General features: G+C 41.2%; 2 protein-coding genes and 1 pseudogene across 2 annotated transcripts; all 3 read right to left on the reverse strand.

Annotated features, from left to right (window-relative positions):
* Positions 1–538: 538 nt before the first annotated feature.
* Positions 539–3949, reverse strand: LOC141784477 (immunoglobulin kappa light chain-like). Its single transcript, XM_074662315.1, has 4 exons — positions 3885–3949; positions 3085–3780; positions 1723–1839; positions 539–588 (listed from the first exon to the last, which is right to left on the reverse strand). The coding sequence occupies exons 1-4, from the start codon at positions 3937–3939 to the stop codon at positions 539–541; spliced, it is 918 nt and encodes a 305-aa protein (XP_074518416.1). The 5' UTR covers positions 3940–3949.
* Positions 3950–12099: 8150 nt separating this feature from the next.
* Positions 12100–13584, reverse strand: LOC141784478 (uncharacterized; annotated as a pseudogene).
* A 3556-nt stretch (positions 13585–17140) lies between these two features.
* Positions 17141–18638, reverse strand: LOC141784479 (uncharacterized). The gene is made up of 4 exons (XM_074662316.1): positions 18587–18638; positions 17741–18436; positions 17463–17619; positions 17141–17255 (listed from the first exon to the last, which is right to left on the reverse strand). The coding sequence occupies exons 1-4, from the start codon at positions 18636–18638 to the stop codon at positions 17141–17143; spliced, it is 1020 nt and encodes a 339-aa protein (XP_074518417.1).
* Between the last annotated feature and the right edge of the window lie 3116 nt (positions 18639–21754).

Genomic DNA, 21754 nt, shown 5'->3' on the forward strand with positions numbered 1-21754 from the left:
GTGGTACAAGGTTTTCCTGTTCTGAATCATTTGCATCTTCTTCTTTTTTTTTTTTTTTTTTTTTTTTCTCGTTAAAAAGGGTCGTGATTGGTCCCTGGCCCTACAGACACTGTCTTATCATCCTTAGACTAAATCAACCATCAGCTAACATTTAACCAATACATAGTCATAGCCTTGTAACCATGGTTATAATCTACTTTTGAGGTGATTATTTGAATTTTAGCTTTTGGCAGCTGAGCTTGACAAAGTGAGAAAACAGCACGTCATTAAGTTTCACTTTCAACGAAAATATAAACATAAAAAATGCAAGTTCACAACTTACATTCAAAGTTACAGAAAAAAAAAAAAACAGACACAAAAAAAATGCTCCACACACCACTACAAACACACATCACATGGAGCTTTAAACACACATTGTTGATGTTTTGTATGAATTCAGTCACATTGGAAAACAACAACAACAAATAAACATTATTTATTTGAGTACAAATGATTACAATCTGTCCACTACTATGGTCTGACAATAAAATACACACATTCACTCCAGGTGTCGTCCCTTCTTGTTAGTGAGCTGTAGGTTTTGTAGTCCTGAAGAAAAAAAAAGAAAAGAGAATTTTTATCATCAGGAACACTTAATGTTTCTAAAAGCTGAGGTGAAGACAAGTTTTATTTGTCATTACTATGCACTCTTCGATTTGGACAACTAGCCAAGCTGTATAAGATGAAATCTGAATTAAACCTGGTGTATTGGTGAATGCTAAGAGCAGAAGTGGAGCAACAGATGCACATTTTGTAGAAAGATAGTCAGCGTATTCAGCAGATTGAGCAACACGAGCACAACATGGTAGTTCACGACGAGCCGAACAAGAGTGACGTCAGCATTTCCACTGAGGACACTGGCTTTACACAGCAGCGTTTCAGAAAAAATCCTCACTAGAGGCGGTTTTCAAAAGGTTTTGGGTTTTAGATTGGCTAAAACACTGTTTCAGTAAGAACCCAAGGTTGAAACACAGCATTACTTTCAAGTTTCACCCCAAAGCTGTTGTCGTGTAAATGGCCCCTTGGTTCTCCACCTTTTGTTTCCTGCTCTTGATTTTTGCCACCTTTCTACTGTCTGTTTGGTACAGAAGTTGAAGTTTGGCTGTCTTTCCTCTAAATAAAAACTGTCTGTGTTTAATTTAAGTAAATTAAAAACCCACTTTTTGACCAGATGGAAAAACTCACTGAGATCTAGATCTTTTTTGCAAAGGTGACTTGATAAGCAGAGCCAGGCAAGGAGTCAACAGGTTTAGAGGATCATCATAGGTGTGGCAAATGACGGATTAAAGAGCATGAAGGTAAAATGTGATGGAGCCGAGATGGAATTGACACATATCAGGTTTGTGTCCAGAATCAGTGCTTGAATGAACTATTCATGAAGTAGTAAGACAAATGAGAGGGACAAAATGAACGGATAACATGAACAGATATTCACCTCTGCTGTTGTTGTGAAGGAGGTTCTGCTGTTCTGTGACTCAGCTATAACATAAAAAAAAGAAAAACTTTGATTAAAAGTCAGGGAGAAGAGGTGAAGATTCAAACACCTCAAATGACCCCGCAGAGCAGATATGCACAGGCAACTGGGGGGCAGCCGACACAAAAGCTCTGTCACCTTTAGATTTGAGTCTGGTTTTGAGGCTGACCCGTGAGCAACCAATAAATGAGTGTTTCAATATTTCTTACTGGCACATTTGCAGCTTCCTTTGTCCTTCTTGCACACTAAGATAAGAGCCAGGATGGTGGTGAATGCCCAGCCCCCACTCAAAAAGTAGACCAAGAAGCCAGGATAGATCCCCTGATCTGTAAAGGGGTATTAGGAGACTTCTTAGCTAAAGAATGAGTAATTTGACATTTGTAACACATCTATATACATATATCATTTTATATGCGGGCATAAGCACAGGATTTAACAAAGAGAAAGGACACATAGGTTGAATTTACAGTTACACATCCTGCATGTCTCTCAGATGATTTTCTATGTCTACATCTTTATCCTTTCCACTGTATTAAAGATTTAACTAAATCAAACATTTTTCAATTTTAGATTTTATTTAACTTTATTCAAAAATTGACACAGTAAAGCAGATTTTGGTGTCACTTTGAAAGTTTAATGTAACTTCCGCATCAAAAACAGACAGCATGCTGCATACAGGGCGTTCTGCTGGTTCAACATGAAAGAAAAGTCTCTTAATGCTGGTTTGGTTAATAAAAAGGGCCAATTTTTTTTTTTTTTTTTTTAATTGGTTTGCTTACAATTGGTTTCATTGGCTTAGTTAGGGCTGGGATGATGTTCTTGTCTCCTGAATCGATTCTTTTATGACTTCTCTTTTTTTTTTAATTAAACTGCTATTTCCACCTATTGCAATTTTTTTGTTTACTGTATTTAATACCAGACCATGGGGAAATGATAAATGTTGATGACTACAAGCTATATCTGGAGCCTTATCTGTTTTACTTTTTTTTTCTGTCAGGTGATATGACATATAAAGTTGTTTTTTTTTTTTTTTTTTTCCAATCCAGCTTAAAACCAAGACTAAAATGAAGGATTTAAATTTGCAAAAAAAAAAAAAAAAAAAAAAAAAAAAGGTAAAAAACAAACAAACAAACAAAAAAAACGCTAAAATAAATGAATAAATAAATATATAAATAAATAAATAAACAAATAATGATTTAAAAAAAAATCCAAACTAAGAATAGTTATAGAAAAAGTCCAGATACTATGATACTTTGATTTTTGTGCCACCCCTGGGCTTCCTACAGGAACTTATAAAAAGTTAAAGAGAGCAGAAACCAAACAGGATGAGGAGAAATAACTGCAGAAAAAAAAACAAAACAAAACGAAACGTTTATAAGAAATGAGACAACGTGATGAGCAGCTTAAGCTAAATTAGCTAATGTTGAATATAAAATGTTATTTTTTGACACATCAAAAAAGTTAAAGTGCAGATAAACTCAAACCTTTGAGGCTTTTTCTTCAAGTTGTTCCTCCAGAAATCAAATTAACTGTCAATCTACAAAAACTTTTAGCTACTATTTCGTACTTACCTTTGAAGTCCAGCCTGGTCCCGTCTCCAAACACAATGTGTCCACATGAGACCACAGCACAGTGGTAAGTCCCAGCATGAGAAACATCCAGCTTCTTCAGGGGCAGCTTGTAGGTACAGGTGTGTGTTTGTGACTCAGCTTTCCTCTCACACTCATCATTCCTGCCTCCGCTGGTGTAAATGGCTCCTGGTTGAGACTCTTCAGAGTCTTTGAACCAGTAAACCCTGTGTTCTCCATCACAGCTCCCAGTGTGTACTGAACAGTTCAGAGTCACAGAGCCTCCTGGCTGGATGCTCTCAGGTCCTGACTGATGGATGACGGCTGGGATGCTCAAAGATGAACTCTTTACATGGACATGGACAGTTTCCACAATATCCATCATGCAGTAACGGCAGCTTAAGCAGTAATACGTAGCAGAGTCTGACACCTGCAGGTCTGAGATTGTCAGATGGTTTTTCCCCTTCTGAGCATCCAGAGAGAAGCGTGGGTTTTTCCTGAACTCCCCCTGAAGGCTGTCATTAGTTGTATATTTGTAGACAGAAGAAATGAGCTGAAGCTTCTCCCCCACAGCGTGTTTAAACCAGGTCACATGTGTGACACTTTCGTCATCATTCAAACACTGTAATGTCAGTTTCTGCCCTGCTTCTCGGCTCTCATGTAGGAGGGAGGAGGTTGGTTTCAGAGCAGTTGTTTCAGCTGGAGTAAGTAAGACACACACAAAAAAAAACGTTATTTATCATTTGGTTAAAATCAGTCATTTCACACTCAAACACATCAAACAGAGTAAAGATGCTACTTACCCATCGGGCCCAGCAGCAGACCTATCAGACACAGGAGAAAGTTTGGAGATGTCATTGTGCTCAAACTGGTTTCCTGAAAAGAAGATTGCTGGCAGCGTTGCCCCGTTTTTTTTTACACAGCAGGCTGCATTTCATTGGCCAACATAATAAGGCCGCTTCAGACAAAGGAAGCAACATCACGTGCTATGTGTGTTGGGCTGTAGAGCTGTGAAAGTGGCCTTTCTCAATTCGACTCAACATGGCTTGTTTGGCCTTAAAGCTGGGGTGTGAAGAGTGATGAAATATTCTACTCAGGCACAGGAACAGAGATGGTGATGACATCTGACTTCATTAGAAGAAAAAGTACCAGTCCATAAATCTAAAAGTGTGTTTTTTTTTTTTTTTTTTTTTTTTTTTCCTGTGTACTTCATTTTAAACTAAGGGGCAGGCATGGGGTATAAGTAAGTTATGAGCTCCACAAATTGTCAGGACATACACTCCTGTGCTGATAGTTTAAGTCTAACCAGTAGAAGAGCATTAATGTGAGAACAACACATTTTTAGGTGGAATTTCCTGAATAGTTCTGGTGATTTTGTACTTTGTAGATGCTCCCTATCAAGTCACAGCCAGCTGCAAATTCAAAGACTTGACTATGGAGTATCCAGCTTGATTTTGGTTTAAAAGAAGTGTCAACTTGATAAAATCTGTTCTTCTGAACGGTTATCAATCTGGGAAGGATGAACATGTGAAAGTATTTGCAGTGATTTCAGCATAAGCATGTGTGTTAAAGTCCCTGTGTGGAGTTTCTGAGTGATCTTGAAAAAGTCTCCCTATATACCTGATCGTAATCCACACTTCAAAATGAGATTATCAGCACCAGTATTACAGGTTACAGGTTATTTTGGAATACTACTGAGTAGCTTCCCAATCAGGTTGAGCATAATTGGTTTACGGCACGTCTAGGTCTCTATGACAACACCACGCCGACTGACTAAGTTTAGTAGAGAAGACAGATCCGTGTTTTCCCTGCTGAAAACGATTTCTGTGATCAATTTTGTAGTGGTGGTGGACACTGGAGCCTAACTGTCAGACAGAAAAAGGACAGAAGAGCAGAAGAAAGATAAACAGAAGAGAGATACAGAACAGAATAGAAGAGAACAGAATAGAATAGAATTGTATTAAAACCTTCAGGAAGTGCAGTCTCTGCTGGGCCTTCTTCAGTAGCTCAGAGGTGTTCACTGTCCAGGTCAGGTCCTTCTCTAAGTGGACTCCCAGAAAGCGGAAGTCCTCTACCCTCTCCACACATTCCCCGTTGATGTGTGTGTGTGTGTGTGTGTGGGGGGGGGGGGGGGGGGGGGGGGGGGGTGTCTGTTGTTAGTCCTCCAAAAGTCGATGATCAGCTCCTTGATCAGCCCGAGCGAAAGGCTAACACAGGAGCTAAGCTTTTTGTGCTAATGTCCATTCCAACCCACAGTCAGCAGTTATTCTGCAGTGGTCTGTTCAAACTTGTGAGTCTATCAATAAATGAAGAGTGAGGTTACGTTAGCTCTGATTGGTTGATGACTGGCAGGACATAACCAGGATTCACTAACGTTACACATTAAGACATGTCTTAGAGCACCAGGCTGCCAGCTGAGCTAAATATAGATGGGTTCTGCAACGTTTGCTTGATGTGTACTGATAAATACCTTACCTCGGCGTGTTGTATCCAGTAAAAAGTTGTCTCTAACAAAGAAAATTTATTTCAAGTTCAATCTCCATTTAATAAAAAAAAAAACAATAACAAAAAAAAAAAAAAAAAAACACACACACACACTTCCCGACAGTTTGAGACTTTTGGCCAGAGGGTGGCAATGCAGACCAAATAAAACAGATCCTCCTCAAAGGATCTTTAAGCCTGGTTTATACTTCTGCATCAAATTGACAACACCCTACCCTGGGCCCTGTTCTACGAAGCAGGATTACTGCCTAGCGAAGTAGCTTTGAGGATAGGTTCCGGATTCCCTTTTCTAGGACACGGAATCACTCCTCAGCGAGGCGAGTCTCCATGGCAACGTACGCTGAACGGCTAACCTGCTCCGGGGCAGGTTAGGTTCCAGATTGAACTCGCGGACTATAAAAACCCCGCCCACTGACCAATGAGCCCTCACGAAAAAATGGCTTGTCCCTTCTTAGAGGATCCCGTGGACATCAGAGCCCGACCCACTCTCTTTTTGGGATGACCACCTTTATGAAAGTTACCGGTTTTCCAGGGAGGGGTTGGTAGTACATGACACTTTCTACAGGTAGTTAAAGGGAATGAAGAACTCTCACTGCCGTAATAAGATCTTCAACACTTCTGTTCCATGACAATATTTTATTGCCCGTATTAAAATTGTGACAGGAATTCATGTAGGGCTCATGTGGGCTACATATCAAAATGTAAACACGATAGGAATGAACAAATGAATAAATTCATCTAAGAAATAAATTAGGTATGGTGCATGTTACAGTAAAAGTGCATGGTGAACAGCGCTATTTCAGGATGAGAATGGCACAAAAGATTTTTTTTTGCACTACACTTATGCATTTCGACTGTCAGCAATTTTCTACCAGCACTCCTTCCGTGCTTTAGCAGCGGCGACGGTGCTGCTTTTAACTTTAATCACATGTTTCACCTCGTCATACTTCCTCATGATCACCTCCTGCTCCTCCTGTGTGAAGTATGCGCTCCTTCTCTCTCCGGCCTGCTCTGACACCCCAGACTGCTTCATGTTCGCGATTGGTCAGATGCAGTGGGCTCCGCCTTATATGTGTGCACGCGCTCATTGCCTAGCTGGATCCACTTATGAGGTTGATAACCAGCGTCGTAAAACCGTGTAGCGAGACCGCCGGCTACCACGCTCAGTTCAGCGAGGTAGCTCCAAGGCTATCTCACTAGACCGAACTTGCTTCGTAGAACAGGGTCCAGGTCTGCTACGCATGTAAACGTAGACGTACACCTTGTATTCCAGGATTTCACAACGATTATTTCTGAATTTAATTATTTAAAAATATATATTATATTTTTTAAATAACCATGCCCAACTGTTGGAATGGATTTTAAATGTTTGAAGTTTGTTTTATATGTTTCTCTGTTCTTCATGTAGGTTTTTTTGATCTTTACTTAATTGCCTCTGTAAAACACTTGGTAACCTGTTTTTTGTTGTTGTTGTTGTCTGTTGTTTTTGTTAATCTATTTTTTGATTTGTTACACATTCCAAAAGTAATTGAAAAGTAATTATGAGCAAACAAAACAAGGGAACAAAAAACAAACAAAACCTGCCTTTAATAAGATTTGAGTTATTTACATTAGCATGACTTGAGATCAGTTGTGTTAAAGCTTGTGCTTTACTTTATAAAGCTGATATGTTGTAAATATCATGAAAACAGACAGAAAACAAAACAACTCAGTTCTGCTTCACACTGGAGTACACACACTCGTCTCCGGTTGTGTTTCTTTGTCTTCTTGATGTTTTTGACTTGTTCACACTCAGAGCAGCGTAAAAGAGGTCGTCTGCTTCTCTTTGACTCTACAACACACACAAAAGTCTGTCACCATGTGGACCATGAAAAACTTGAGACATTTTTTTCTGCAGTAAACAAATGCTCTCACCTCCAGGTTTCTTGCAGAGGGGTCTGACGTTCTTTCTTGAGCCTCTGATTGTGACAAACAGGAAACACTCTTTAGTTTAACATTAAAGTCAATGAAACACATGCAGAAAGAAGCAGTGTTAGTTGTCCTACCTTCAGAAAGCAAACGGTTCCTGTTTTTCATCTTGTAGAGAGAGAAGGCCATGACAACCAGCAGCAGAGTCAGAAATATCAGAGCTCCACTCAGAAAACACACCAAGATAAGAAGGTCCACTCCGTCTGGAGGTAAAGCTGAACTCTTAACAATCACATGAACGGTTTTTAGAATTTCCAAAATGCGGATATGGCTGCTTAAGCAGTAATAGGTAGTGGAGTCCGACACCTGCAAATCTGAGATTGTCAGATGGTTTTTTCCCTTATGAGCATCCAGAGAGAAACGAGAGTTGTTCTTAAATTCACCATGAAAACTTCCAGTAGTTGCATATTTGTAGACAGAGGAGATGGGCTCTAATTGATTGTCCAGAGTTTGTCTGTACCAGTGAACAGATTTAGAATCAGTATTGTTACAGAAACACTGTAAGGTCAAAGTTTCTCCAGTGTCTCTGCTCTCATGGTGAACAGATGAGGACTCTTTCACAGCAGTTATCTGAGCTGAGGAGAAATTAGCATTTGTTACCATCCAGAGAATAAATTCCAAGAATAGAAACCTCAAATATATAGAAAACGTGAAAGCCAACATGTATGAAACGATAAATAAATAAAAACCCTCACCAATTTCTCTCAGAAAACATGTCAGAATGAAGATGAACTTTGGAGATGTCATCGCGCTGAAATCGTGTCACTGTATGACTGATGACTCACAGTCCCCCCTAGCCTTATACAACAGGCTGTGTTTCATTGGCTGACATGAATAGGTCAAGCTTTTTTTTTTTCTTAATCCTATAGTGCTGTATGCTTGTGTGCTGTTAAGGTGTTTTCTTCTCTGTTCTTTAACTAAAAGTAGGTGAAAGAGATTACATCTGCTCAGTAGCTAACTAGATCAAAGTTAACAAGCTGAGTGCAGCCAGTTGCAGAAGCATATCTTGTATAATGTTTTTTTTTTTTTTTTTTTTTTTTTTCCCCAAGTCTGTCACTTTCTGAATTGAGTTTGTTTTCTGACTTTTTTTTTCCCATGACATTGATTTTGTTTCTTACTTTCAGCACTTGTTCATTTGCTGAAGCAATATAGGTTAACTGAGTCACCAGTTTGGAATAACAGAGGGATGGGTTACTCACAGTGCATCACAGTTTTGCAGCATACGAGCCTTCATATCTACAGACCAGTTAAGGTGCCCAAGTTTGCTCCCCAGCTGCCTATGATGACAAGAAAAGCAATAGAACTTGAAGCACTTTGCCACACTAACCAAAGTTTATATCCAAGTCTAAATTCTTGCTTGTGTTGTACGTTGCTTTGAACAAATGTGTCTGGTAAATAAGCATTTTAGAATTGTAGAACTTAACCACAGAGAAAAAGGAGGAGTTAGAGTAGTTTGCCTCCAAACGTCAGTGTTGGGCAATCAAATCTAGCCTATGGAGGGCCTAGATTTGGACTGGATATCTCCACTGATTGTCTGAATCGACTCCCTATTCTCATGTCACAGTAAAACAAGGGCAGTGGATTAGATGGGAGGGAGTTAAAAGAGGAAGTTCTCCTGGAATATCCTACCATTTCAGAGTAACCTCGACCAATGGTATAAAGAAGACCCTATGTGCCCCTGTGCCCATTTCCAACAAACCCGAGGCACATTTCTGGTAAGTTGCAAGACAAGCCTGGCACGATCAGGTGCCTGACTACCAGACAGTCAAAATCAATGCCTTACCTCTGGCATTATCAATCCCTGGAGAAGGTTTCATCTGCGCAGGAGACAAGGACAACCAAGGTCAGCGTAAGATCGGACTTCGGCCAGTTGGGAGGGGCACAAGACTTAAGTTTAGCGGCAGATCTGAATCAAAGACTCCCCTGCAGAGATAGCCCCTACAAACCTCAGACTACCCCCTACATCAAAGAGCTTAACTTGCCTAAATGGAGATGGCCCATGAACACAAGAGCCTTACATATACAGTTGATGCTGTGCAGCGCAACTACAAAGCTAAATTTTGCTTGGTGGGAGTTGGCTATAAAGGATTTATGGGCAGGTCAACTACCAGATTGCTTCAGGACTTGGGAATTTGTGGCGAAGCCCAACTTCAAGCCATCAAAGCCCTCTCAGGTGTAGCTGAACAGGCTGGTTGGTGGCTCTGGTTCAAAAGCAGAGACATTTCCTAGGTCTCAAATTTCACCACAGGCCTGGGTAAGCCCCCACCTCTAAAACCCCAGGCCGTACCCCTCAAACCCCAAACCCACTACCCTAACCAGGGGTTTCATCCCGCTTCCCAGCCTCAAGATCCCAACCCAACCCCAGATAGAGGTGTGGACCACTCACAGCCCAGTAAACTGCTTCCCTTCTCTAACAAAGTACCACATTGCACCTTGCCATCACACATAGGGCTAGGGGCAGAATGGAGCACATCTGAGATTCCAGATGTCACTGATGAGCCTTCTTGAGGTGTAAGGGACTAGTCTTTCGAAACATCCATGAAGGATGGTGAAGATGCTCTTGGCTCCTGCCTCATAGTCCACTAACATCTAGAGCTGGGATGGGTGGGGTGGTTGTCTTTCCCCCTCAGCCGCACCCCACACGGCACCACTGTTCCCACTGCTGATACACCCCACTCAAATTTCAGGTTAACAAACTAACCAAGAGACTGTATCACCTGGTCCTAGACAGAACTGACTGCATGTTCTCCCTGTGCTTGCGTGAATACTCCGGCTTCCTCCCACAGTCCAAAAACAAGCTCATCAGGTTAATCTGTGATTCTGAGTTGCCAGTAGGTGTGAGTGTGTGAAAGCTTGTCTGTCTCTGTGTGTCAGTCCTGTGCTCGACTGGTGACCAGTCCAGGGCTGCCTCTTGCTGAAAGACAGCTACGGTAGGCTCCAGCCACTTGATTCTATTTTGTGAATCGAGTTTTAATGAGTCACTCACCAAAGTAACTCGGGTTTCTTGAGTCACTGAGTCAGTTACGCAGGGAGTGCATAGAAGATTACCACGAGGTTAACACCTTTTCACACCTCTTCATCAGGCCCCATTCACATAAAGGTTACATATGGGCACTTTAGCTGCCAAAATTGTTGTCATTTTATATTTATATTTTCTTGTATATTTTATTTTTCTTTAAGTGCAGGAATATAAGTATAGGATTTAAGTTGCATGCGACGTCATGATAGGAACCAGGTGTTCTGTGCATCTGTTTTGGCTCATTTTTAGGAGCGCACCTTTTTTGTTCCCCTTTGATTGTCTTATTCCCTCACGGATTAACGCGGCCAGCGAGGTATGTGTTTATGTGTATTTGTATGAAAATATGTAACATGACTGTGAAGTGAGTTTGTATTAAGTATGTTCTCTTATTTTTCATTGTAAGTTCGACAGTGGAACTGGTAATATGATGAAGAACGCGATAAAGTCACCTGTGATGACAACTCAGCTTTGTCTGATTTCTGGAGGGAGTGACAGGCACAAAAAAAGTAATAATAGAAACATGCAAATGACACTTTTTTTGTTAATTATCTTTTAAAATTCCCTCTTTTTTTGTAATAAAAGGGCAAAACTAAATGGTAAGTTTCTATTACGTTCCATCTTTCATAATGTTATTAATTGCAGCGGCAAAAAGACACTTAAGTTATAGTTGATCTTCAGAACAAACAGTGGAACAGGCTAAATATTTTTTTTCTTTGGTCTGCCTGCCTCTATATTTGCAAGACAACCACAATGTGTAGACTGAATTTCTTTCTTTTACAGCGTCGCTCAGACTATCACAGCAGAGCAGCAGACCACTGTGAGCTAGTGAGTGATCCGTAACTCACAGGAAGGGAGGGTTGGGTGAGTGACTTGTGTATGTTTTGAGTCGAGCCGTACTGGGTACTGTGAGCTACTGAGTGATTCTCTTGTGTTAGGATTGGGTCGGGCAACTGTGAGCTTTGCACTGAGTCAGTGAATGAGAGAGGAATCATGATTCACGAGTCAGTAAAGTGATTCTCAAGTATTAAATGATGTGTTCAGGACCCTCCCAACACTACTAGAAAACCAGGGCCAAGAGGGACAGGACTGAAGACCCACAAAAACCTCGTCTGAATAGTCTCAGGCTCCTTCCACACGTAGACAGGAAATCTGAAAACTTTTTTTTTCTTCCCCCATTTTTTTCTGTCTTTTTTTTTTAATCAGGCTTTTTATGTTTTGGCTCAAAGAGGATGAAATTAAATTTAAATTCAGGTTTTACACTCAGAATGTGGCTACTGTGCATTAAGAAAGGAAGGAAAAAATGTAAAGGGGGGCTGGATAAGAAATAGTCGAGTGAATCATTCCATTTATTGTTCCGTAACTTTTTTTAATGATCTACAAAGAAGAGACTTTTATAAAAGGACAGATAAAAGCTTACAAAATTATGAAAAAATGCACTTGGAAAAAGTCTTTACTGACATGAGCATGAATACAGAACAGAAACTCACATTCTTAATTAACAAAGCTTAAATCTCTAAAACAAAGAAAAGTCACTTCTGCTTCATACTGAAGTACACACACTCAGAGTACACACACTCATCTCCGGTCATGTTTTTCTGTCTTCTTGATGTTTTCTTGTTCACACTCAGAGCAGCGTAAAAGAGGTTGTCTGCTTCTCTTTGACCCTACAACACACACAGAAGTCTATCACCATGTGGATCATGGAACAACTTCAAACATTTTTCTGCAGTAAACATATTTTTGGAGCTAAAAGAAATTCCCTCACCTCCAGGTTTCTTGCAGAGTGGTCTGACGTTCTTGCTTGAGCCTCTGATTGTGACAAACAGGAAACACTCTTTAGTTTAACATTAAAGTCAATGAGACACAAGCAGAAAGAAGCAGTGTTAGTTGTCATACCTTCAGAAAGCAAACGGTTCCTGTTTTTCATCTTGTAGAGAGAGAAGGCCATGACAACCAGCAGCAGAGTCAGAAACATCAGAGCTCCACTCAGAAAATACACCAAGATAAGAAGGTCCACTCCGTCTGGAGGTAAAGAGTCAGACATGAGAAACAGAGCTCCCAGCTTTCCTCTCTGTCTTCATGTTTCCTCTGATCACAGTCATTGGGGATGAAATGAGAGCAGCTTCACAGCACAGACACTTACCTTTAAAGTCCAGCTTGGTCCCGTCTCCAAACACAATGTGTCCACATGAGACCACAGCACAGTGGTAAGTCCCGGCATGAGAAACATCCAGCTTCTTCAGGGGCAGCTTGTAGGTACAGGTGTGTGTTTGTGACTCAGCTTTCCTCTCACACTCATCATTCCTGCCTCCGCTGGTGTAAATGGCTCCTAGTTGAGACTCTTCAGAGTCTTTGAACCAGTAAACCCTGTGTTCTCCATCACAGCTCCCAGTGTGGACTGAACAGTTCAGAGTCACAGAGCCTCCTGGCTGGATGCTCTCAGGTCCTGACTGATGGATGACGGCTGGGATGCTCCATTCCTTACTTTTAACAATCACATGAACCGTTTTTAAAACCTCTAACTCGCTATAATGGATACCTAAACAGTAATAAGTAGCTGAGTCTGACAACTGTAGATTGGAGATTGTCAGATGGTTTTTACCCTCCTGAGCATCCAAAGAAAATGAGAGTTGTTCTTAAATTCACCATGAAAGCTGTCAGTAGTTTGGTGTTTGGAGACCGAGGAGATAATCTCTAAGTGCTCCCCTGGTATTTGTCTGTACCAGTGGACAGTTCTGAAACCTACATCTTCATAGGAACATTGTAAGGTCAAAGTTTCTCCAGTGTCTCTGCTCTCATGGTGAACAGATGAGGACTCTTTCACAGCAGTTATCTGAGCTGAGGAGAAATGACAGAGAAATCAAAAGATATTGTTACCACTAAGTTAGTACATTTTAACAATTAAAAAATGTCAGATCTAGAGCTGATGCCCATGAAATAATAAATGAATCAAAAAACTCACCAATTTGTCTCAGAAAACATGTCAGGATGACAAGGAACTTTGGAGATGTCATCGTGTCCAAGTCGTATCACTGAATGACTGAGGACTTAGAGTCCCTCCTCACCCTACGCACCAGGCTGTGTTTGATTGGCTGACATGAAACTGACAGAGCATGTTTTTTTTAAAGCACTATTTTTTGTTAGGGTGTTTTCCTCTCTCTTCTACATCTAAAAGCAGGTGAAAAATCTCACATGAACCAGATCAAAGTAAACAGGGTGACTGCAGCCAGTTGCATCTGCTGTTGTGAAGCTTGTCAGTTCCTCAATCTTGCATTATTTTTTTTCCTCCCTTCATTTCTTTTTTTTTCTGTGTAATTTAACTATCTTTTGCTTTCACATGTAGATTCTCCACACTGTAAAAAAAAAAAAAAAAAAGGAACTTTACAGGAAACAGTGGGAACAGCATGTTTGTGTGTAATGGCCAGGGCCACACAGGGGTAACAGCTCCACCCACTTTGTTCAACACTTTGTCTTTGCAATAAACCAATGACACATTAGGTTGCTTTAACATTAACATTACACACATTACAATCATTTCTTTGTTTTGAGTTACCTGGCTGCTGGGGAAGGGCACTTCCTGGAGTGAGCAAAAGGCGATGGGCCGAGGGCAGCCAATGCTTTTATACTGGAGGCTGTCAAATGGAAGAGTCCAACTGTTCCAATGTCACGGGAGGGATTTAGGTTTTCTTAGTTTAGTTTTGTAAAAGGTTGCACATATTCTTGTTTTGTTTTCCCCTTGTGTTTGAATTGATTTGGCCAAACCACTATATATTGTGTCCTATTGTTTCATTGTGTTAGGTCTGTTTGTAATATTCCCACCCTAAGTTCAGTTTGAGTTGAGATATATTAACTTGACCTCTTTTATAGGCCGAATTATTATCAGTATAATTTTTACAGTTGACTTTATTTTGGGGTAAAATAAAAAAGAACCCACTTTTTCAAACAAAGAAACTCCTTTGTTGTGTCTTTGCTGCTTGGTCCCTGACATTGTGCTTCACAGTGCGAACCAGCTGTCTCCGCTCTAGGAGGCAGACCGGCTGTCTGTGCTCCACGGGGCAGACTGGCTGTCTGTGCCATATTGGGCGGATCCACTTTCTGTGTGCCACGGGGCGGAACTGTTCCCTGTGTCACGGCGCGGACCATGTATCCAGTAATTTTTACTGTGTATTTTGTTTTTAATAAATGAGATGTGTTGATAGTCTTTGCTTTGTTGGTCAATTTTTAAGAAGAATGTTATTTGAATTTCACAGTCGGTCAATGCAATGTTGTACAGGCAGCATGTTTCCCCAAAGCAATACTTTAATGTTCAGCAGAGTCTTACATCCACTGTGTTCCCTCCTCACTCACAGTCACAAAACACCATCACAACAAAAATTATTTGGCTGTAAAATAACGGTATTTTTCTGCAGAACTCTTTGCATTGTAACTATATTGAAGGTGTTCGACCGTGATAATTTAGGAAAAATCCGTCAATGATATTTTCACTAAAATCACAAATTCATGTGTCCTGACTGAATTTATATGTTATTTTAAAGTGTAACAAACATTTATAAACTATGAAATACTGTGTTTTAATGAATTGTGACTTTAAAATCTAATCCAGTATTTTTACAGTTATTTCACATAGTTCTGTGTTTTTTTTTTGTTTTTTTTTTTTTACAGTGTACTGGACGGGAGGTGAGCGCTGTCACTGACTGAGCCAACCAATCGTCACCTCTCTGTCTCTATGACTGAGTGGTGTCTGCAGCTGCATGTCCTCGAGCTGGCCCCGGAGAGTGACCGTAGTTACCAAAGCAAGGCGCAAAAATAGAAAAAATTGATGAATAAAACGACCTTTCACTGGCCCATTACTGATCAGCCCAACAGGAAAACTCTGTACACCCGATGGCCAGTCCACCGCTGATTCTGAGCATGTCGTTTTTGTCTTGAAAAGTGTCATCATCAGCCTCAGAAAGGGGCTCAGGGAAAAGAACAGGTTAGGACTTTCAGTGTAATGTATATAGTTATATATAGTTATATATAGTTTTATACACTCGCCAGCCACTTTATAAGGTAGACCTTGCTAGTAGAGGGTTGGACCCCCTTTTGCCCTCAGAACGGCCTTAATCCTTGGTGACATAGATTTAACAAGGTCCTGGAAACATTCCTCAGAGAGTTTGGTCATATGGACATGATAGCATCACACAGTTGCTGCAGATTTGTCGTCTGAACATCCATGATGAGAATCTCCCGTTCCACCACATCCCAAAGGTGCTCTATTGGATTGAGATCTGGGGACTGTGGAGGTCATTTGAGTACAGGGAACTCATTGTCATGTTGAAGAAACCAGTCTGAGATGATTCTAGCTTTATGACATGGAGCGTTATTCTGCTGGATAACAGTGTACCCATCAGAAGATGGTACACTGTGCTTTAAAGGGATGGACATGGTCAGCAACAATACTCAGGTAGACTGTGGACTTTAAACCATGCTCAGTTGGTACTAAGGGGCCCAAAGTGAGCCAAGAAAATATCCCCCACAACATTACACCACCACCAGCCTGAACCATTGATACAAGGCAGGATGGATCCATGCTTTCATGTTGTTGAAGCCAAATTCTGACCCTACCATCTGAATGTGGAGCAGAAATCCAGACTCATCAGACCAGGCAACGTTTTTCCAATCTTCTATTGTCCAGTTTTGGTGTTGCTGTGTGAATTGTAGCCTCAGTTTCCTGTTCTTAGCTGACAGGAGGGTCACCCGGTGTGGTCTTCTGCTGCTGTAGCCCATCTGCCTCAAGGTTGGACGTGTTGTGTGTTCAGAGATGCTCTTCTGCAGACCTGGGTTGTAACCAGTGGTTATTTGAGTTACTGTTGTCTTTCTATCAGCTCCAACCAGTCTGTCCATTCTCCTCTGACCTCTGGCATCAACAAGACATTTTGTCCCATAGAACTGCCGCTCACTGGATATTTTCTCTTTTTGGGACCATTCTCTGTAAACCCTAGAGATGGTTGTGGGTTAAAATCCCAGTAGATCAGCAATTTCTGAAATACTCAGACCAGCCCGTCTGGCCCCAACAACCATACCACGTTCAAAGTCCCTTAAATCACCTTTCTTCCTCATTCTGATGCTCGCTTTGAACTGCAGCAGATCGTCTTGGCCATGTCTACATGCCTAAATGCATTGAGTTGCTGCCATGTGATTGGCTGATTAGAAATTTGTGTTAACGAGCAGTTGGACACTGGTGCCTAATAAAGTGGCCAGTGAGTGTATAACTTGTAGTTTTGAACATGTGTTTATTGATAAATATAACTGTGAGAGAGTGAAGATATTTTTTCTTTCTGCTCCTTTTCACTCATGTTTGAGATTTTTATAAAATTATTTTCTTGTGTACTTTTGACAGAATAAAGTAAAGTCAAACTAATCAATGTATTAAGTTAAGATTATAAGAAGACAGATAAAACATTAGAATAAGAAAAAAAAAGTACTCAGTTTGAATCTTTATTGACACTTAATTATTTAAGAACATGAATAGAGAACAGAAACAAATTTCTTGATTGAAAAAGCTTTTATCTTTAAAATATAGAAATATTAGTTCTGCTTCACACTGGAGTACACACACTCATCTCCAATTGTGTTTCTTTGTCTTCTTGATGTTTTTGACTTGTTCACACTCAGAGCAGCGTAAAAGAGGTCGTCTGCTTCTCTTTGACCCTACAACACACAGAAAGTCTATCATCACATGAACCATGAAAAACTTCAGACATTTTACTGCAGTAAACATATTTTTGGAGCTAAAAGAAATGCTCTCACGTCCAGGTTTCTTGCAGAGGGGTCTGACGTTCTTCCTTCAGCCTCTGATTGTGACAAACAGGAAACACTCTTTAGTTTAACATTAAAGTCAATGAGACACAAGCAGAAAGAAGCAGTGTTAGTTGTCCTACCTTCAGAAAGCAAACGGTTCCTGTTTTCCATCTTGTAGAGAGAGAAGGCCATGACAACCAGCAGCAGAGTCAGAAATATCAGAGCTCCACTCAGAAAATACACCAAGATAAGAAGGTCCACTCCGTCTGGAGGTAAAGAGTCAGACATGAGAAACAGAGCTCCCAGCTTTCCTCTCTGTCTTCATGTTTCCTCTGATCACAGTCATTGGGGATGAAATGAGAGCAGCTTCACAGCACAGACACTTACCTTTAAAGTCCAGCTTGGTCCCGTCTCCAAACACAATGTGTCCACATGAGACCACAGCACAGTGGTAAGTCCCAGCATGAGAAACATCCAGCTTCTTCAGGGGCAGCTTGTAGGTACAGGTGTGTGTTTGTGACTCAGCTTTCCTCTCACACTCATCATTCCTGCCTCCGCTGGTGTAAATGGCTCCTGGTTGAGACTCTTCAGAGTCTTTGAACCAGTAAACCCTGTGTTCTCCATCACAGCTCCCAGTGTGGACTGAACAGTTCAGAGTCACAGAGCCTCCTGGCTGGATGCTCTCAGGTCCTGACTGATGGATGACGGCTGGGATGCTCCATCCCTTACTTTTAACAATCACATGAACAGTTTTTAAAACCTCTAACCCGCTATAATGGATACCTAAGCAGTAATAAGTAGCAGAGTCTGAAACATGTAAATCTGAGATTGTCAGATGGTTTTTACCCTCCTGAGCATCCAGAGAGAAACGAGAGTTGTTCTTAAATTCACCGTGGAAACTGTCAGTACTTGTGTATTTGTAGACAGAGGAGATGAGCTCTAATTGATCCTGTAGAGTTTTTTTGTACCAGTAAACACGTTTGGAATCAGCACCTTCATAGGAACAGTGTAAGGTCAAAGTCTCTCGAGTTTCTCTGCTCTCGTGGTGAACAGATGAGGACTCTTTCACAGCAGTTATCTGAACTGAGAAGAAATGACAGAAAGTCAAAAGCACTTGTTACCATCCAGCGAATAAGTTCCACATTAGAGAATTCAGACGTGTCCAATTTGGAGCTAACTCAGGCTACATGAAAAAGAAAATAGAAAAATAATAAAACGAATCAAAACACTCACCAATTTGTCCCAGAAAACATGTCAGGATGAAGAGGAACTTCGGAGATGTCATCGTGCTGAAGTCGTATCACTGAATGACTGAGGACCCACAGTCCCTTCTCACCTCACACACCAGGCTGTGTTTGATTGGCTGACATGAAACGGAGCATGTTGTGTTGTTCTGTGTGTTGGTGGGTGTTGTTCTTTCTCTTCTCTATATTTAAAAGCAGGTGAAAAAGCTCACAGGCACCCTGTAGCTAACCAGAGTAAAGTACACAGGGTGAGTGCAGCCAGTTGCATCTTTCAAGTTTGTTAGTTTTTCAATCTTGCATTTCTTGTCTTCTTTTCCTGTTTTCTGTCCTTGTGAAGTTTTATTACTTCTTTCACATCTGTATGATTGGTTTTAGTTCAATCAGTCACCCAGAGTCACATGGAGGGTTTCTTTTGTCACTTCATTGTGAGTTTTCAACTCATGTTGTTTCTTTTTTCAGGGCTTTGAGGCTATCTGACGTCTCTGCATCTTCAGGTTCGTTCAAGAATCAAAAATCAAAAGTAAAACACTGTCCAGGTTGCATCCAAAAAGCACTTTATTCAGTAACAAGTGAACAAGGAGGGGAGTGTGAATCTTTCAAGGTTCAAAAACACTGTCTTTACAATGGCATAATACCTCTTTTTGTGCATTTTCATCCCAGGGGTGGTTCTACACCCCCTTTATTCTTATAAATGATATTTCCTTTGTTTTTTAATAATGTCCGGTCAACCCATAGGCGTATGGGGCTCCTCCTTCAACTTCCGTTACTTAAGCACAAGTCTAATGGTGTTTTTTTGTACTCCCCATGTATCAATCTCCAACTTCACAGGTGTCCGGAAGTATTAAGAATTTAGGCCTATACTGGCCTTCAGTCAGACACATACAAACTCATGCAGACTCGAGTTCATGACTGGCTCATAACCCTCTTTAATCTCATGTAAGTGTCTTATCATACATGAGTCATCATAAAGCAGTGAGCGGCACAGGATGGAAAGCACCTAAACTGTACCGGGTAAATGGGAAACCATAAAGCAGTGGGCAGGATGTTCATAAAGCAGTAAGCAGGAATTTCATAAAGCAGTGAGCAGCTAACATACACAGCATAAATGGTGTCTGATATTTGAGATCTTTAGGATATATCTAAGTCATACAATACAGTTTATTTTTTTTATTTTTATTTTTTTTTCCCCTTGTCTGCATTATCTTTTCTGCTGAGCACTGTGTCATATGACAGCGTTGAAAAGACCAATGTATTTTTTTTTCTAGCAGTCCGAGAGATGTGAATATGATTAACTGCTATAGTGACCATCACCAGCCCTCCCTGTAGGCTACTCCATCATTCTAAACTTTATTTAACCCCTGATGTGAGCTGAAGGGGAGGGCCGTGCCACACCACAGTGTGAAAGAAGGGGAAATAATGACAGGCAGGACGAGACAAGACAAACAGAAGGGAGGACAAACATCAACTGATTTCACAGTTCAAGTGCTGGGCTAATTCAATACAGGAAATAAATGTTGAACGAAACCAGGGACATCAGAAATGGGGGGTCTTGATAGTGTGGGGAGTGTGGGCCTACGTGGATAGGAGTTGAAGTGGCATGCATCACAGGATGTGAGAAGATGTGTAACAGTACCTAACTCAGCATGCTCTGACGGGATCTATCATATCTCTTTGTTAGTCTCGACAGAAGCTTGAGTATCTGCATGTGTGTGAGGTGGTCACCGAATATCCAAGTAGGCAAAATCCAGCCACGGGCGCCCCCCTGGCCACCAGGTCACCCGGGCCCCCCACACAGTCCCCAAACCGCCAGGCCCAGGGACAACCCCAGGACTCAAGGGGGCACAGACCTGCCTCCCCGCCGATACCAAAGACAGCACCCAGGGCCCAGAACAGCGGCCCCCCTGCAGATAGCACCCGCCCTCCCCGACCACCCGTCCACCCGGCCCCAAGCCACGAACCACAGCCAGGCCAGGTGGGGCAAGATGTGGGCATGTAGTGGTGGGATGGAGGTCACGGCCCATCCCCCAGAAAATCAGAGGCCATGGGAGGCCTTGGAGACCGCTGCCCAAGCAACAGGGTAGCGTATAGTTTATACGTTTATACTCGGCTCTTGGTGGGTGAATCCCTCAGTGGCGGGTGTGTGACTAACTGACATCACAGAGGAGGAGCTGCTTTATCAGATTACTCCAATAAAAAGAAAGGATCCTCGTGTCATCACGACGGTTGAAATCTTGCGGCCAACTGGCAATGACCTATTTTCAGAGGCATCAAATCTCGTTCTAGGATATCAGAAAAAATATAATATCTAATTTTCTCAGCGGGTGTCTTGTTTTCAAATTTATTATATCATATGTAAGTATTAAATCAGGGTGATCAGCATGATATGTCCCCTTTAAATGAACCTTAGCTATGTGTTACTCAGTAGCTGGGATGCCAGAGACACCAATCCTGTGACAGGATGAGGCAAAGAAATAACAGTAAATATAGCAGTCCTGAGTGATGTCACCCTTGAAATGCAGGAGAATCCCCTGATTTTATATGTTAACACTATCACCGAGTGGAATACACCCAAAACTTACTTTACCCACAGTCACTATTGCTGGGTGAAAATCACCCCAGCATGTGCCTGTAGGAAAAAATCCGGTTTTGGACAAGATAAACACCCATGCCTTCAGAAATGTCAAAGAAGATGCTGAGGCTACCCAGGGACCCATGACACTCAGAAAAAGACAACATAATGAAAACAACGTAAACATGTTTGCCGGGCGAAAATCAGCCAGCGATGGTGTTCTAGGGCTGGAGAAGAGCCTGAGCTACTTCGGAACTGAGCTTTTTGACCAGTTTACACACAGATCCTACAACATATGAATGTGTAGGAGTTACAAAGTCTGCACACATTTCATTATTTCACCTGAATATCAAGAATATCTATGTTTAAGATAAAAAAAGTGTAGTTCCTGCTTTTTTCAAGTAGAATTGTGTATCACTTTCAAAATTTGATAAAAAAACAAACAATGATTTCACACTGATATCACTTTTTCAGCAAACATAAGGGAGATGCTGTAAGCTACCTCACCAGGTAAGGAGATTCACAAGATATACCTCATGTTGTGTTTGTTTCACTTAATACAATAATGTGTTTCATGTACATGTGTTT

Source organism: Halichoeres trimaculatus, unplaced genomic scaffold, assembly GCF_033239565.1.
Source record: "Halichoeres trimaculatus isolate MK-OKI-2021-1 unplaced genomic scaffold, fHalTri1.1 fHalTri1_scaffold_22, whole genome shotgun sequence".
In the NCBI taxonomy this organism is placed as follows: Eukaryota; Metazoa; Chordata; class Actinopteri; order Labriformes; family Labridae; genus Halichoeres; species Halichoeres trimaculatus.

Bases quoted from the DNA above. Each gene is read 5' to 3' on its own strand.
- LOC141784479 (XM_074662316.1), bottom strand. From the start codon at position 18,638: ATGACATCTCCGAAGTTCCTCTTCATCCTGACATGTTTTCTGGGACAA. The intron at 17,620-17,740 runs GTAAGTGTCTGT...CTTTACCTCCAG, and splicing joins GACCAAGCTGGACTTTAAAG to ACGGAGTGGACCTTCTTATC. The intron at 17,256-17,462 runs GTGTCTCATTGA...GTAGGGTCAAAG, and splicing joins AACACTGCTTCTTTCTGCTT to AGAAGCAGACGACCTCTTTT.
- LOC141784477 (XM_074662315.1), bottom strand. From the start codon at position 3,939: ATGACATCTCCAAACTTTCTCCTGTGTCTGATAGGTCTGCTGCTGGGC. The intron at 3,781-3,884 runs GTAAGTAGCATC...TACTTACTCCAG, and splicing joins TCTGCTGCTGGGCCCGATGG to CTGAAACAACTGCTCTGAAA. The intron at 1,840-3,084 runs GTAAGTACGAAA...ACCCCTTTACAG, and splicing joins GACCAGGCTGGACTTCAAAG to ATCAGGGGATCTATCCTGGC.